This window comes from Centroberyx affinis, unplaced genomic scaffold, assembly GCF_046629955.1.
Source record: "Centroberyx affinis isolate AG114_WGS23_722 - 3 ecotype Tasmania unplaced genomic scaffold, CSIRO-AGI_Caff_v1 ptg002057l_1, whole genome shotgun sequence".
NCBI classification, from domain to species: Eukaryota; Metazoa; Chordata; class Actinopteri; order Beryciformes; family Berycidae; genus Centroberyx; species Centroberyx affinis.
The window spans coordinates 10,781-27,530 of record NW_027280390.1 but is presented as its reverse complement, the minus strand read 5'-3'; the positions used below and the strand labels follow the sequence as shown (position 1 = coordinate 27,530).

Genomic DNA, 16,750 nt, shown 5'->3' with positions numbered 1-16,750 from the left:
CTTGTTAGGTACTTGATATTCATATATTGTTACGTTTGTCCACCACATGTCGTCTCAGAGTATATTATTTTCAGGCTTTTTGCATAGCAATGTAGAGACTGACCACATGAGGTTATCCGAAGGCAGAGCTGAGCATCCTAGCTTTCCTCTAAGGATTACAGGGATCAAAGACCCATTTTCTTGTGTCTCAAAGATAGGGTCGGTCTTTCCTCACAGACACTGTTATTTTCCTATGAACATCTGTCAGTAGACCATAGTTACATCTCTGAAGGAAATTCAAGAAAGAAAGCAGATGGGTGTAACGCTGGGCAGACTTCCTGTTAAACATGTATTTTGACTGACTGCAGACCATATACTGGCAAATTCCACAAGAAAAAAAAAAGTTTCTATGTGTAACGGTTCAGTTGTTGGGATTCCTTTTGAGTGGATGTGTTTTTGTAAATATGTGAGATGTTTCAGAGAGATCTGAAGCTCATGACAGATAGAAATGTAAACTATTTGGGTCACAAGACAGCTAGCCTTCTGCAGGGTAAGTTAGGAGACATGCCAGTGACAACATGATGAAGCCTATTTTCAGCACATGAGGATCCTTGGGTTCCTTGTGCCAGCTCTCTTCCCGGTCTAGCAGGCCAGCCTCATCCTTATCCACTGTAACACCTGTCATAACCTCTGGTGTATATCCTATATTTATACCGTATTCATTGATGGGCCTTTTGTGTGATGCAGATCCAAATGCAGGCCTGTTCACTTTATCTGGCTGGCACAAGCAAACTTGTTGTTGCTCCTTTTATTCTTACTGTATGTTTACATTGTCTTATCATGACCCAAGACTGGATCCTTACAGCCACACGTCTATCTTATTCCACAGGATCTGATATGATTAGGTCTGTTTTAGTTTGGTATGTACAGTAGAATATTGCACCCCAGGTGCGCCACTTGTTTGGGCAACATTATTTATGATACAGGGTTAGTGCTGTTTGGCAGAATCACAGTGAGGATGATGGCATGTCAGCACAGCTGGTTTGATGCGGACCTGTAGAATTCCACCTTTGATTCCCATTTGGATGGTGGTCTAGCCATCAAAAACATATTTATGGATTCCCCATTTATCTACAGCAGGGGCTCTCAAACTTTTTCATGTCCGGACCCCAAAATAGAACCGTTTTAGACTGCAGACCCTCATTTGATCATAATTTTTACAGGGGCGCCTATCTAAGATTTTTGTTGCCTATCTAAGTTTTTGTGTATTCAAGGGGTGTAAACGAGGTTCCATAGAGGGCCGAGAGTGTGCAGGTGATAGTGTTTGATACTCCTTTGTCTATAGTGTCAGTGGGGTGATAACAGTGGGAAGAGTGAATCTAGTCAGAATAGTCATTATTATACATACAATGAATCTAATGAATTAATATCCAATGAATACTAATGAATGAAATCACCATGAACTTAAACTATTCAAATTTTCCTCTAGACCCCCTGGAATCACACATGCAAGTGATCCCAGGTAGACTATACTGTAGATGCAAAAGCCATTATATCAAATGTAGACACTTCTAATAAAACATACAATAAATTTTCAATCCTTTAAAATCTATTGCTATCATGTTTCTTTTACTGAATTAAACTGCAGATTATTCCCATCATTCAGTGTGTTTTATTGCCGCCTAAGGGATCAGTAAAAAACTTAGTCAACTCAGCAGGGCGGATGCTTGTCGATGCGGGGGGGCTTGAACCCGGTCCTCCGGTTGAGGGGTTCACTACTGCCCCACTTATACGATTGTTACTGTGTTTATTAAAGTGTGTCTATCTGACTCTTTAGATACACGTCAGAGTGGCCTAATAAAAGTCACCCAAACGTGATTCAGAGTAGAAATCACCGCGCGCTGCTGACTCGTATGACACAGCCCGGTGATTTACATTATTTGTGTTTTCCTGCCGACATTACTCGTCAGAGAGCTGCCTGCTGTTTGCCAAGAACATAGCCTACTTTAGGGAGGCTGGCGAGTGGGGGAGTGAGAGGAGACTGAGTAAGTTTTTTTTTCTCTCTCTCTTCCTGAGGGGGTCTCCTTCGCTATATAAGGCTCTCCAAGACGCTCAGAAGTTACAGAGTTCCTTTGCCCTTCAGGAACACCGCCAACAGGCAAAACAGCTCAGCAGCAGCAGCCAGATCCTCACACAAGGGAATATACCTTTACCAGCGGACCAGAGCAAGACACTTGGTGCGCCGAAATACCCAAGCAACTGGATACTTGCAGGGCTGAGATAGAGGTAAGAAAGATAACACACATAACACAGTTTTGAATGTGATATAGTATTTTGTTGTGCTGTGCTGAATGGGGGTTTTGAGTGTTTCTCTCATGAAATTGCAGCAAAAATGATAAGATGGTGATGCGATATGCTGTTTTCTTGGCTGGTGTTGCTAACATTACATTATTGGCCTCCACACACCCTCAGAGAGAGAGAGAGAGAGAGAGAGAGAGAGAGAGTTATGTGTGAATGAGGCTATGGCCATCTTTCATTTACAAGCAAGTCAACTCCCCCTCCTCTTTTTATGAGAAGAACAATTTAGATACTTAAATGGTGGGTTACAAACCATGCCATAGTAAAAGAGGCTGTTGGCAAGACACTGCCATTCATTGTGAGTCTGCAATCATGCCTCAGTGGGGAAAATGTCAATGGGAGTCCAGTGTTACCATAGTGGAAAATATACCAGCAAAGCAGGTATTTCAAAATGTGCCTGCTAGATTCTAAATAAACTGTATGTGCAATAAGCCGTATTTCAAATACAATTAAAAAATCTACACACATGAAGGTGCTTGGGGCAAAATCCTTTCAGATCAGGATCCTTGGCTTAATGCCAATTTCTTACAGCGCTCATTGGCATGTAAACATTATGTATATTAAAGTCAGAATATATTGTGTGACAGGAGTTGTGTTTACATGCCACCTTGTGGTGTCTTTGGGACTGCTGGAGGTTAGTCTCTCTTCAGCCACCAGATCAGATGGGAGTCCAGCTGTGGCAAGAAGGACTCTGTTCTCATGGGCAGGGCAACACGTGCACGTGCATTATGTGTGTGTGTCCGTGTCTTCTGCTCCGTCTGCCACTCTGGTATAAAATTCATTAGAGCAATGAGAAGGGCCCAGACAGAAAAAAGCGGTAGAGTTTGAGTGTGAAAAGGGGCACAGGGAGCAGGGTGTGGTGCCTCAGCTGCCGGCTGGCTCCCAGTGCCCAGAGCTGGCACAGCGTGTTGACACAGAGCCGGAGCCAGACCTCAAGCCGCCTTCTCAGCCAGAGGGAGAGAGGTGAAGGGATTCAAGGAGAGAGCAACCAGTGCTAGGACTTGGTTTATTCTTTCTTCTCTGATCTCATTGACCAGCTGCTTCTCTTCTCTGCCTCCCTCTCTCTTCTCTCTATCGATACTAATCTATCGAATGTAATTTTGTTGTCGATGATTTTATTAATAATGTGATATTTGATTGATCTCTGTTCTGTAAGGGAATCCTCTTTTTGCTTGCCCCCTCCAAAGGGAGGTCAGAGGTCAGAATAGGCCCAGTGCCCCTGGATGTGTTAGGAATGCAGTATCTTGCTCAAAGACAGTTCAGCAGGGTGACCGCTTGCCGACACGAGGGCTTGAACCCAGATCCTCCTCACTACCCCCCCTGCTGCCCAGCTTCGTCAGGAAATAATCAGAGAGAGTCTTTATAGATGATGATGAAGGTGTTGTCAGGAAGAGCTGGACACTATTTCTCAGTATCTTAGCTATACTGCAACAAGTCCAAAGCAAAGTCAATGCTATATTTTACCAGCTGGTCATATGCCTCAAAAGGCCTGAATACAGACAGAATTTGCATTTCATTAATACATAGTTTTTCTTTGTGAGCCAGTAACTAGGCATTAATAATGGAGTTCAGTTGTCTATGGCAGATTTTAATTAGTTATTCTTTGGGAGCATGGTAATAGCTATATTATTACTGTGCAGCAAGGCTCTTTGACTAAAATGATGATAACCAGATACAGAGGGGTGAATAAACTGAGCCTTTGCCTGATTGTTCAAATCCTTTGAGACAGAGTTTATCTTTCGGATATGGAATAAAACTGGTGGGTTAATCGTGCCACCATTGTGTTATTTGGTGTTAATTGGAAGAGCTGTGAAGCTAATCTCAAAATTAGAGAATGGCTCATTAATAGTTGCACAATCTTGCTATGCATGTCATGATAATACTGTGTTGTTAGATTTAATACAGTGAGGTTCTATGCTGTGTCGGTGCAGAGACTGTATTTGTTATGATTCTCACTCTTGAAAATACAAATGAGAGAGGCAGGTGACAGCCATTGATGGAAATTGTTGCTGTCCCATGCTTTGTACAAAGTGTGTATGAAATTGGACATGTCTATGCGTGCTTGTGCATGTGTGTGTGCACTAAATTGAGTATGATGAAGTACTTCCGACGTTAGCTTAGTGATCTGTTTGGCCATGTGTTAAAATCTGTGCTCTGCCTTGTTGGCTCACACAGTGAGGGAAAACTCACAGAATGTTTCCTCCCTGCAGGTTGTGTCTGGGGCACTGAGCAGCAGCAGCATTCACACAAAACTACTGTGTACTGCAATCTGAAAGTCCCGTCCCGACATCCAGACAGCCAAAGTGTCAAGATGACCTCTGCTGCCATGGCCTGGCTCCCTGTCCTCTCCCTCTCCCTCTCCCTGTCCCTCCTGCTGTTGTGTGCCAGAGACTCGGCAGCTCTCATGCTGCCTGACTCCAAAGAGCTCAGGCAGCTGCTGAGCCGCTACCAGGAGGAAGCGGACCAGAACAGCTCCAGCAACACAACAGGCAGTAGGACCCGACGTGCCATCCGTTGGTCGGACCGCGAGGAGATCCTCCAGCTGCACAACAAGCTGAGGGGAGGAGTCTACCCCACTGCCTCCAACATGGAGTACATGGTGAGACATGCCCCTCCACCCCTGTTACCTTATTTTATTTATTTATTTAGCCTTTATTTTACCAGGAAGTCCCACTGAGATTCAAAATCTCTTTTCCAAGGGAGACCTGGCCAAGAAATTGCAGTTACACAATAAACATACAATACAGTAGAAAATACAAAAATAGTAAAATATGTACAATAAAAAACGATCACAAATTAGATCAGAAACAGGAGCACAGAGTGGACTAAGATAATTAGGACATATCAGCATCAGTCTTTTGCTGCACCTCACTGAAGGTCTGTTATTTATTTTAATGTGTTAGCAACATTGAACCCTAAAATGAGGTGATTATGGTTCGATGTTTGATATTCTACCTAAATGAGGTGCTGCTTTAATAAAACAACATTTCTCTCTGCTGGAAACATGATCTCATGATGGCGAGCTATTGCCAGCCTGCTGTGCTACTTGCTCTTTTACAAGGGAGGATAATAACGCTGACTCGATCCTACCTGCAAACAGCGCAGTGCTGGAGAAGAGAGCAAGGGAGGGAGGCGAGGAGGGCTGGGTCAAAGGAGGACAGGAGGAATAAGACCAGACAAGGAAAATTATAGGACTACGTGGCACATTAATGGGTGAAGTAGGAAAGGGGATTATCTTTGAGACACAGAGAGGGATGTTGAAAAGCACTAGGTCCAAAAATTTGAGAGGGGCAGTGGTGGAAGAACTGGGGAGGAAAGTGTCTGAAGTTTTACTCTGCCTAGTGTTTTTTTCAAATCTCTGGGAACAAGCTGTGTGTGTGTGCTTGGGGTTGCGCTGGTGTCTGTGCGAGTGTATGTGTGCATGCTTTAGCGACCACCACAGGGCTGGAAATTTACTGAGGTGATGTCCTGTGAGGGGCCATGCTGTACTGAATCCCCCCCCCCCTTCTCATCCCTACGTGGTGAGAGTTAGGTGTCATCTCCTCTTTCCACCCTCCTCTCCACAACTGTAAAGAAACCCACTCAGGAAATGTGGATAATTCAGCTGTGATTGCTGGAGATTTGTAGTGGACCAGGGCCAGGCGCCAGCTGCTCCACTCAAATGTCCCCTGTCTAAAGTTAATGTTGTACTTGTATCCAGCTCAGTTTCAACTCCTTGGGAAGGCAGCACAGGAGCGGAGGCCTTGAACAGGTTGTGGTTAGGTAGTTACTGAGTCAGAACAAGTTGTGGATTATACAGCTGCATAAAACCGTGCATAATCTCAAACCAACGGCAGGTGAATACTGAAATGTGAAGCATATCTGTTTTTTTTACCTTATAAGTGAATTCCTTTTGATATCCTGGATGATGTGTGTGAGACGTTGTGTTGTTTTTTTATGTGTCCAGGAATGGGACGATGAGTTGGAACGGTCTGCCACTCACTGGGGGGAGCAGTGTCAGTGGGACCACGGACCTCAGGACCTGCTCATGTCTATTGGGCAGAACCTGGCCGTGCACTGGGGCAGGTGAGGTGCACTAACACACCGCTGGTCAGCTGTTCTATCTGTGAGGTGCATGCAGTGGGGAGTTCTAGTCTGTGCAAGTCTGTCAAGGTTGGTGTATGTGTGAATAAGTGTGTGTGTGTGTGTGTGTGTGTATTGGAGTAGATACTGGACACCGCTGTCTGACAGTAGGACTCTGTGTATGACGCCGTGTGCCTACCTCAGCAGGTGCCCTTCCAGGAATCTGCTCTCATTCTCACAGCCCCATCCCTCCCTCTCTCCCTCCCTCTCTCCCTCTCTCTTCCTATGCCAGCAGCCCCGACATGGATTCCTTTTTTTCCTACTCTCCCCTCGACTGCCCATTTAGAAGCTCAGCACTTTTCAATACCGTAAAAAGAGATGTTTACAATAAGGCCTAGAATTGATTTGTCAGGCTGCAGAGCCATGTTTAGGTTTGCTGTGTGTGTGTTTTTTTTTCAGCCTGATTTGATTTCCCCTGTTATGGAGGGGAACAGGCTGTCGTTTTGTGTGCCAGGTCAAAACCAGACTCATCATTTGAGGCCTGAGGGAAGGGGAGGGGCAGGGAGGCTCGTGCAGCGTGTCTCAAGTCCAGCCAAAGCACCTGGCAGCTCCCTCAGATATTTCCCTTTTGCCCCTGGTACCTGGACGGCCTGAGACTGAGTCTACTGTTTGTCTCTGTGTATGTGTGTGTGTGTGTGCGTGTGTGTGGGAATGCGCCTTACAGATACCGCTCCCCTTCCTACCATGTCCAGGCCTGGTATGATGAGGTGAAAGACTACACCTATCCCTACTCTCATGAGTGCAACCCCTGGTGTCCAGACCGCTGCTCAGGACCCATGTGCACCCATTACACCCAGGTGAGACAACATTAAAGGAGGAGAGTCAGTGAAAATAAGGTAATGGAGCTCAGGATCAAAGAACTGCTAGTGATTGAGTTACGAGCTTATTCTTAACCTGATCAGTTATCTGTCAGCACAAGGGAAGTTTGGCTCCCATGCGGGTTTAATTTTACCTTGAATTGTATTTTTCAAGATCCCTTTGAACCATATCATTTCAACTATATCTATAACAGAGTCTGTGCAGCATCAGGTCATGTGTTGTCTCTTCACCTGTAATGCAGAACATATGTCACGTCACAGGTGTTGCTGGGTGCAACAACATGTGCGGTGCAGCCTCTCCTTTTGGTGTATGATGTCACACAGCAGTAAGCAGACCCTAGATTGTAATTGCACTGGGGCCACAGTGGTGGAGGGAGGGACAGGGGGGTTTAATGACAGGCATGGAAATAGTAACTGGTAGAGAAAGTGAAAACCAGGATGACAAGAGTGAGATGGACAGAGAGGGATGAACAGAAAATGAGAGAGTAATGGAAACAGATGGGAGGGAAGGACAGAGAGAGGAGCGGAGGGGGAAATGGAGAAACACGTTAAGAAGAAATGGGGACAGATCGGAAGAACTGGCCTCTTCTTCCCATAGACTTTACTTTGTAGCTGGGATGAGTTTGTGAAAACAACCCTACTCCTCCCTCTGCCTTCACCCTGAAACCCGATCACTGGCATCTGGTAGTCATTTCCAGACACACCAGACATCTCACTGCTTGACCTGGATTCCTTTGAAGATGCTGCAAAGAAGGGGATGATGCCAGACCTGAGCATCATCACCTCGCTTCTCTTTCGTTTACTGGAAATACTAATGTATCTGTGGTCCGGTCAGTCACACTCCCCAACTACCTCTGCAGGGATAGCTCCAAAGGGTCCAAAGAGTCTCGCCTTTTGGAGTTAGACATTACATTGAGCTTTACTACCAGCACTCAACACACATCAGAGTGCTGCCTGTGCTGACTCATTGCTTCCAGTGGCCTCTCACTGTCCCAGGAAAGAGACAAACATTCCTGAGAAGGAAGAGAATGGATTTTTTAGAGTTGGGAGGAAAGTAAGGATGAGTTTTGGAACATGCTGTGTTATATTAGGTGTTGGATGGCACATTATTCATCTGTATCACCAACATCACTGGAGTAGCTTTTCATTTAATGAGGCTTTTTATTTGACGGAGGACAGTGTTGGGCCTACCCAGACTTCCCTTTGTTCGATCTAAGATCTTAAAAACTGCCATTTCTTTCCATTCGCACTGAGTAAAAGGGAGTGATCATCGTGGTGTCACAGAAAGCAAACTGTTCACACATGATGTGCATCTCGGACTGGGGCAGAATGAAAGACCAGACACTCCCAGAAGCCCCTGTGGCCATTAATCTGACTGCCATTCCAGTTTGGGATATGCTTCATCTGAAAAGACAGACAGATAGACAGATCTATGGGGGTTGAGAGAGGTGAGGCAAGAAGACCAGGGTGAAAGGTCCATAGTTTATGGTGCTTCCTACTCTTTTCTGACTGCTTTTCTCACAGACATGCAGAACCACCTCATTCAGTAGTTTTATTTTGTGCTAACACTGGCCATTTTTTTTTACTTCCCCTTTACAGCTGGTCTGGGCAACCACTAATCGAGTGGGCTGTGCTGTGCACGTGTGCTCAAGGATGAATGTGTGGGGAGACGTATGGGAGAATGCCGTTTACCTTGTGTGCAACTACTCCCCCAAGTAAGATCGATATTTCTCCCACATTCCACCATTCAACAACATCTCTGGTCTCTTGATTCTTGTTTACATTCTCTCTCCTTACAGTATTGACATATGCTACAGTGTGTGGGTACCTAATATAGCATTAGTGCAGATATGTGGTGGGGGGTTGATTTTTGCCTGTCCAGTGTTCCTGTTCAAGTGTTTGTCTAAGAAGTATGTATGACATATTGGGGCCATTAAAATTCCACAAGAAGTCAGAATAGAAAAATAATGAAGGAAGGGGAAAGAAAAATAGGAGCTGAGCAGGCCCTTGTTTTCCAGACGGCCCTCAGGATTTAATAGCCGGAGAGACAACAGGGAGCAGTTTTATTAGTTTATGGGACTAATGACTATTAAGAGTGTTGTTCATATGCAAAGGGTGCTGGAGTAATTGCAAGGCCATGAGCGTGGTAACACTTGAATGATGATTAATTTCCACCGGTCAAGCTGTCCATTGTGATCTTGTGCAGGGGCAACTGGATCGGTGAGGCCCCATACCAGCATGGCCGCCCTTGTTCCCAGTGCCCTCCTAGCTACGGAGGGGGATGCAGGAATAACCTCTGCTACAAGGGTGAGCAAACCCATATGGTTTTCATTCAAAGACATTAACATCGAGACATAGGTGTGAGATTTTCCTTTTTGGGGGGGCATATTACTGACCCAAACCCCCTCTGTTTTTCCTCTATAGACTCTCAGCGCTCAGAGACAGAGGATATGAATGAGGTGGAGAAGCCTCAGGTTCCACTGCCGCCTCGCACTACCACCAAGCCGGCCCCCAAACCCAAGCCCTCCACCCCGAAGAAACCAGCGTCCAGGCCCTCCACTCCTAAACCCACCACTTCCAGACCCTCTACCCCCAAGACTCCCAGCAACACCTTCCTGGGTAGCTACAGGGATTCTCACAAATAACCCCAAACTTTCTTATTTTTCACCAGTCTTTTTTTATTTTTGCCTATTTTGCCTACTAATGCTGTTAAATGTTTTGATTTCTTTGCTTTTTGTCTTACAGCTCAGAACATTAAGTGTGAGACTAGAGTGCGAGATAAGTGCAGAGGAGCAACCTGCAACAGGTAAGGTTATTTTAACAACGGTTCTTTATTCAGTTTCTATGTACATGATGTTCTTGTGCCTATTAATTCTTAGTCCAGTGTCCACGCACTTCCTATCCAGAACTAACTCACTCACTCTGTCTCCAACTCATTCTCCAACTGCAGATATAATTGTCCTGCTAACTGCCTGAATAAGAAAGGAAAAGTATGGGGAACTCTCTTTTACGATGTGGTGAGTCTGTCCAACGTGAATCAAACATCTTACACCATACAATTATTTATAAATGCACGTTTCTAACTATTCATTTTTTATTGTTTCAGCAATCAAGTATTTGCCGTGCTGCTATACATTTTGGCGTCATCGATAATAACGGGGGTTTGGTCGACATCACAAGAAAGGACAAGTTTCCATTCTTTGTCAGAGCCACAAAAAATGGCATTGAATCTTTCAGGTAGATGTCTCTACTTGGTCACAGTTAGTCACCTATGTTGAAATTACATTTACTGAACCAATGCTGATGAAACACACATTTCCCTGAAACCATTGTTCATGTTTTGTGAAATTGTGGATTTCTTGAAAACCAGTGGTTTCCTGAGTCCTAATTACTGTGATGTCTTTTACAGTAAATATAAAGCGAGCAACGCATTTGTGGTGGCCAAAGTGGAAGGCAAGTGAAGCACTGTTTGTCCAAAATCAACTAGAGCATGGATACTTCAAATGTATGTGGATTCACAGACAGTATATAGCTTCAGTCAAAAATGTATTAAGTGTTTCTCTCCTCTCTCTGTGACAGAATTGTCTGCTGACTGCTATACCACAGTGGCTGAAATCTGCCCTTTCAAAAAGCCCTATACCAACTGCCCAAGGTGCCTTTTCCCATCCACCATGTTATCTCTCACTAAAGCATGTAATAATTAGATAATCAAAGGTTTTAAAGGTCTTATATTATATATATATATATATATATATATACATACACATAATATATATATACACTATAAAATCACTGGAATCTATGCATGCAACCATTTAAGTAAAAAACAGCTATGAAAAACATAACCTATTTGCCATTAATATGGCCTTTTAATTATTGCTGCAAATTCATACTAATGTCCAATGTTTTCTTCAGAGTCTTCTGTCCAAACAACTGCAAGAATCAGCCTTCTTACTGGTCACCTGTAATCGGGAACAACTTCTACACAGATGTAAGTACTGTGCTGTCTCCCCACTGATTATGTTCAGAATGCACCTTTACATGGTACTGATCACTGACCACACTCCAAAGGTCAGAGATCATCTTGATAGAGGCCATCCACTTCGGTTCCATCTTAGCAATTCAGACAGAAAGGCCTCAGTGTATCGGCTTTCTAGAGAGTGATATCTGGATCTGTGACGTGATTTATGTTGGAGAGATTAGTGCGGTCTGTGCCCTGCGGAGCTCTTAGGAGACCGGGCAGGCTGTGATGCGAGGCAGCCACAGATAGCCTTTGAACTACAATGTGAACATGACTCGTGGAGAATGGGAGAAATGGCGAGGCGGGCCGGTGGTTGCCAGTAATGTGTCTCTCAGTGCGGGGTCTGACCACTCACAGGTGCTTTCCCTTGGCTCGCTCAGACCGGGGTGCCTGTGGCCCAGAGCTAGAGCAGAGAGAGGGGAAGGATTTCACGACTGGTTTCTGCATCATTGCTCCAATGTCACCTAAGCCATGTTCAAAGTGGATTAGTCTGTGTAAAGTACCCTCCAGACTGAAGTTATCAGATGCACGATGCGTGCGTATTCACATAGACTAATTGTGGTCTCTTGTGGCTCAGGTTGGAGTTGCCAACTGGCGTGGTCACATGAGGTCGATGTTTAATGGAGTTTCACCTTGGATGATATTGCTGACACTAGATGTCCAACTGGCCACAGATCAGAGCTTCCCAGAGATCTCCAGAAAGTCACTTAACAGTTACATACAATCACAACATTGTCAAGGAGCAATTTGGCTCATGGGAAATATGCCCAGGGGTGTATGCGGCAATTGCATGAACCCAGATGTTCTTCTACAACTCTGTAGAAGTTGGATGTTGGTCAGACATCAGAGATAAGCTGTGTGGTTAGTGTGGTTGGTGGGGCGGAGTGTATGAGCAGTGTGATCTGTGTTTAGACTAGAAAAATGAATGATGCTGCTCCAGACTGTTGATAAGAGCTTATGGTCTTGTTGTGCTGGAGCCAGGCTTCTGGCTCAGACTGTGGAACAACTGCTTATGTTATGTGTGTGTGTGTGTGTGTGTGTGTGTGTGTGTGTGTGTGTGTGTGTGTGTGTGTGTGTGTGTGTGTGTCTCTCTGTCTGTCTATGCCAGCATGTGTGTGTATCTGCAGTATATTTTGTACTGTAGTTGATAATAGAAGAATTACAAATAGATTTGAATATAATGAAAAAGATGTTTTGCCATATTCCACCCCCCCCCCCCTCCCACAGAGCTCCAGTATTTGTAAAGCAGCCATCCATGCAGGGGTGATCAAAGCGGACGGAGGCTATGTGGACGTTATTTCACTGGACAAGAAAAAGAACTATGTTGGAGTCCTGAAAAATGGCATCCAGTCTGAAAGGTACCACTTGAAAGGAAAATCTACTCAAAATCAATTTTAAAACCTGTGTTTCATGTTGTTGGTTATATCATTTGTAGATAGAAGATAATATTTATCTTCATTGTTATGTTGTATTTGACATATCTGCCTGTAAAACAGATGTAGGACAAGTAGGCTTGATACATTGTTGAGTAAGCATTTAAATGATTGATCTTCAACTCAGTGATGATACAGATCAGACAGATCTTTGGCCTGTGGGAGTGTAGTAAAAGGATTCTTGGGAATTCAAAGAGTTGCATCAGATTAACAGAGGTCTCAAACTGACACAACTAAAATAAAATAAATACAAATTAAGCTTCTGAAGTCTTAAAAGTGAAATAGACAATGGAAGCGAAAATACAACTGTATGACTGAGAGAGCAGTCTTTTGATTGCCATACCCTTGATTTATTTCTCCTATAATACTCCATGTAGTGGGTGCCTGCCATGCACACCATGTTTCTCACATCATCCTCATGTCTGTGGCCTGGTCTAGTAGACTGGCTTAGGCAAGGAAGCCCTTGTGGCCAAGTCCATTGGCATGTAGGGTTGTAAGAGTAATGGTGTGGTTTGGTCTGTGGATGGGCCACACATGGGATCTTTGCTTACTTTACCCAGGCATTTCAATGGAGTGTGCAAAGTGCTGAATGGCCAAAATAATCTGAGTTTGAGTACTGTGAAATCTAATGCAGAACTCCTGAGGCCCGCTCGGGGCATTCGGATAGGAGGTCAATAGTGACAGTTGAGAGAGAGCTGAGGCCGTGGCATATGCCAACATCAAGTGGGGGTGGCAGGGTGGGCAGTTTGGACTGGCTTCTGTTGCTGTAATCACAGCCTATCCAATTACTCGAGGATGGAAATGCTGTCAGCCACTTAGTCAGTGCTTCCCTATATAGATAATTATCTGTGGTCTGATACCAGTGGGACTGGCCTATCATGATTAGTGATGATGGCAGAGCTTCAAGGTCTCTCCCCTAATGAACTAATAACAAAGTCATCCAGTTTTTAAAAAAAAGAGTGAGTAGTGGTAGCTGGAAAGGTCAGAGCCAGTAATACAGCAACAATGAGCCAGTGTTTGAGTCATGTTTCCCAATATCCCCAGCCCATCTTCCCTGCTGTGGGCCTGTAGATGGTTGGACTACAGTACATAATATAACACATGCCATTGGTGGATGCTTTAAGTCAAAGTTCTTGTCAACACTTTGATTGCATACATTTTTAGTATGGATTGTGAGGACAATAAACAACAGACTTCCAACAAGTCACAAAAGCCACACTTTAACAGAGATGTTGTGCATTAGAATGTATTTTCTTGAGTTGACAGTGGTTTTATTTTACTCATGATCATTAAATATAACCTTACTGTATTGTTTCTTTTGCAGCAAGAGCAACACAGAGGGAGGCTCCTTCCGCGTCTTTGCTGTGAGGGAGTGAGTCTCCAGCTCGCTAGTCAGAAGACTGACAGAGTCTCCTCATCTGCTCTTGAAGAGCAGGACGTGCCCACAGGTTGGATACCATGGTTACGCATCTGTCTCTCTCTCTGTGCCCTACCTTGAGGGGAAGCACAACTTCCCAGCGGATTGATGGACACTTTTCCCTCTTAGTTAATAAACAGTAGCCATGATGGACCTTTACGTTTTTCTCAGCTTTTAACTCCAGATGTGGATATTTTTTAGACGTATGTAATCTGTGAATACAGAATGTTTTGATATATTAAGATGCTTTGAACAGCTGGTGCTGAATCTGTGTCTTGACATTAGCTAGGTTTTGAATTAGACATGTTTTATAGAAATCATTATGTTTACATGGATGCTCTTATTATAAAATCAAATTATTGGTCTTCATACACAGGAATGTATACTGATCACACTGTATTTAATCATTTTGTACAGAATATATATGATATTTTGTTTGTTTTAAAAATGGAGTACCATATATTAACATTAGACCTCTATTCTAATTTTGTATTTTATAGCCTTCCTCTGCTTATTTGGCAATTCTATGCTTTTCTAGTCTTTAAGATTTAGACTGTGAAACTAAATCTAAGTCTAAATTATATTTATAAGTTTAGCGGACAGCCCATGGTATTTCAATGAGTAGGGATATTTTGCCGGCTGGAAAGACCCAGAACCAGTCAGGCAGACACAGGAAGGTATGAAATAGTGTGGTAAATGGAAGTGTACAGGTGGCAGGCACTGCTGCTGGGAAAATAATGTTTCCCTTAAGAAGGCTGGTGTTGCGTCCAGTGCCAAACATGTGGAGGTGATTTAGTGAAGGTGTTACACTGCTCAGTTCACTTTGGATTACATGATAGTGGGTGCAGATGGGCCTCCAAAATGGTGGCAATCGCATATCTATTCAAAGACAATCACAGATAACAGATGTTGAAAATGATTAGCAGTCATATGTCATTTTATATTTATTAATGCTTAGTGCTTTCCTTTAATTCCCTAATTTCTCTTGTCTCTGTGTTTGGTTGAGTAAGATATATGGAAAATGCTAAATTTGTCCCCACCTAAGACAGATGAATGTGTCGAATGTTTCAGGTATAAAGAGATTTTTTTGTATAGAGAGTAGGCCCTGTTCACAGGTGTGAGTGTGCCAAGGTTTCTCATCAAGCAAGCTTAAGTTGCAGTTCATGCACTTTGGAACGATTGATATATTAAAATTTGCGATTTATAATACACAGTTTATGCAGAAGACAGAGACCTGACATGTCTATCACTATACTGGATTGAGGCGCTGTCGCCATTGGTACAACCCTATTTTTAATACTTAGCTTGAAGCATCGACTTTTGAATTTTAGTTTATTTTTCTTCACCATACACTTGTCTTAATGTTGGTTTCTGAAATATTTCTGTTTTGGCACTTAAATGCACACGAAAATGCCATGTTAGCATGTTTAGCATCACTCATTTAAACCAATGGTACTGTAAATAAAGTAAATAAAGTCGAAATTCTGCTGTAGGGTTGGTGGGCGGGTTGAGGTCCTACATTACACATTAGTACCATTAGCCAAAAGCAGGCTTGCCAATTTGCAGTCAGAAGTACCTGTTGGTTTCTTTAAGGATACTAACAATGCTAACAGAGTGTTTTCAGTGTAAAGACATCCTGCCAAAATGTGACAAATGCCTGGACAAGAAAAATAACACAACAACTTCAAAATCTTTCCCTTTAAGCTTGTTTCAGCTTCATCTCTTTTTTATGCTACCTCAGTCCTGTCGCTACGCTCGGTATTTAGGTCTGTTCTATATGGGTTGTCTTAAGGGAAATGTTAAAGGTTTTGTACAGTTATGGAAACTGTAAATACTATAATTTGTTTTTTTCTGAATCATCCTTTATGCCATGAGGTTATAATTAAAAATGTGTGAATTTGTTTTGACTGTCTGTTTGTATTGTTTTTATACAGGCAAAGGGTGGATTCTCTATTTTTTGCACAATTTGAAAATAAAGTATGAATTACAAATTCTAGAAAATATGTGCTTGTGTTTGATTAAAAGACCAGAGAGATGTGTGCAATGACTAAAAATGATAAAAACATAGTTAATGTGTTATGCTCAAGAACATTTTCCATTCTCTGCAAATGTTATGGGCCACAGTAGCATTCTGATAACAAGTCAGATCAACTTAACTAACACAAGGACTGTCATTTTTTCAGTTTTTGATCTTTTGTCACTTACCTGTGAGTTTGTGACTTAATGGTCCATAAAGCAATGGTAACACTCCTTCCTTCAACATTACATGAGCAACATATCCAAGTGACTTTTGATATGATTTGCAGAATGTGCCGCATCATTTGCAGGACAGAATGCCTCCCTCCCTCTAATTGTGCCATCCATTGCCTATGAATATTTTTGTCTTTGGGTAACAAATATCCAGTGTTGTAACAATACATAACTGAGGCATTGTGATTCTGGCTGGTTCGGCAAGCAGCCAGCTGGCTACTGTCTGACAGACTACAGGCATCTCATTAATTAATGTATGTGTGTCGACCAATCAGAGCATTCATTAAAATCTGGGATTACTTGACATCAAATACAGAGCATTGCATTGCAGATTGGACATCTAAATCAGTTT

The 16,750-nt window shown here is 43.2% G+C and overlaps 1 protein-coding gene across 1 annotated transcript; it reads left to right on the top strand.

The window, feature by feature from the left end:
* Positions 1-2,127: 2,127 nt before the first annotated feature.
* Positions 2,128-16,087, top strand: crispld2 (cysteine-rich secretory protein LCCL domain containing 2). The gene is made up of 15 exons (XM_071531208.1): positions 2,128-2,265; positions 4,548-4,936; positions 6,284-6,402; positions 7,124-7,256; positions 8,877-8,992; positions 9,484-9,584; positions 9,702-9,896; positions 10,023-10,083; positions 10,228-10,294; positions 10,384-10,514; positions 10,687-10,730; positions 10,857-10,929; positions 11,193-11,268; positions 12,526-12,656; positions 14,056-16,087. The coding sequence occupies exons 2-15, from the start codon at positions 4,649-4,651 to the stop codon at positions 14,105-14,107; spliced, it is 1,587 nt and encodes a 528-aa protein (XP_071387309.1). The 5' UTR covers positions 2,128-2,265; positions 4,548-4,648; the 3' UTR covers positions 14,108-16,087.
* The last annotated feature ends 663 nt before the right edge of the window (positions 16,088-16,750 follow it).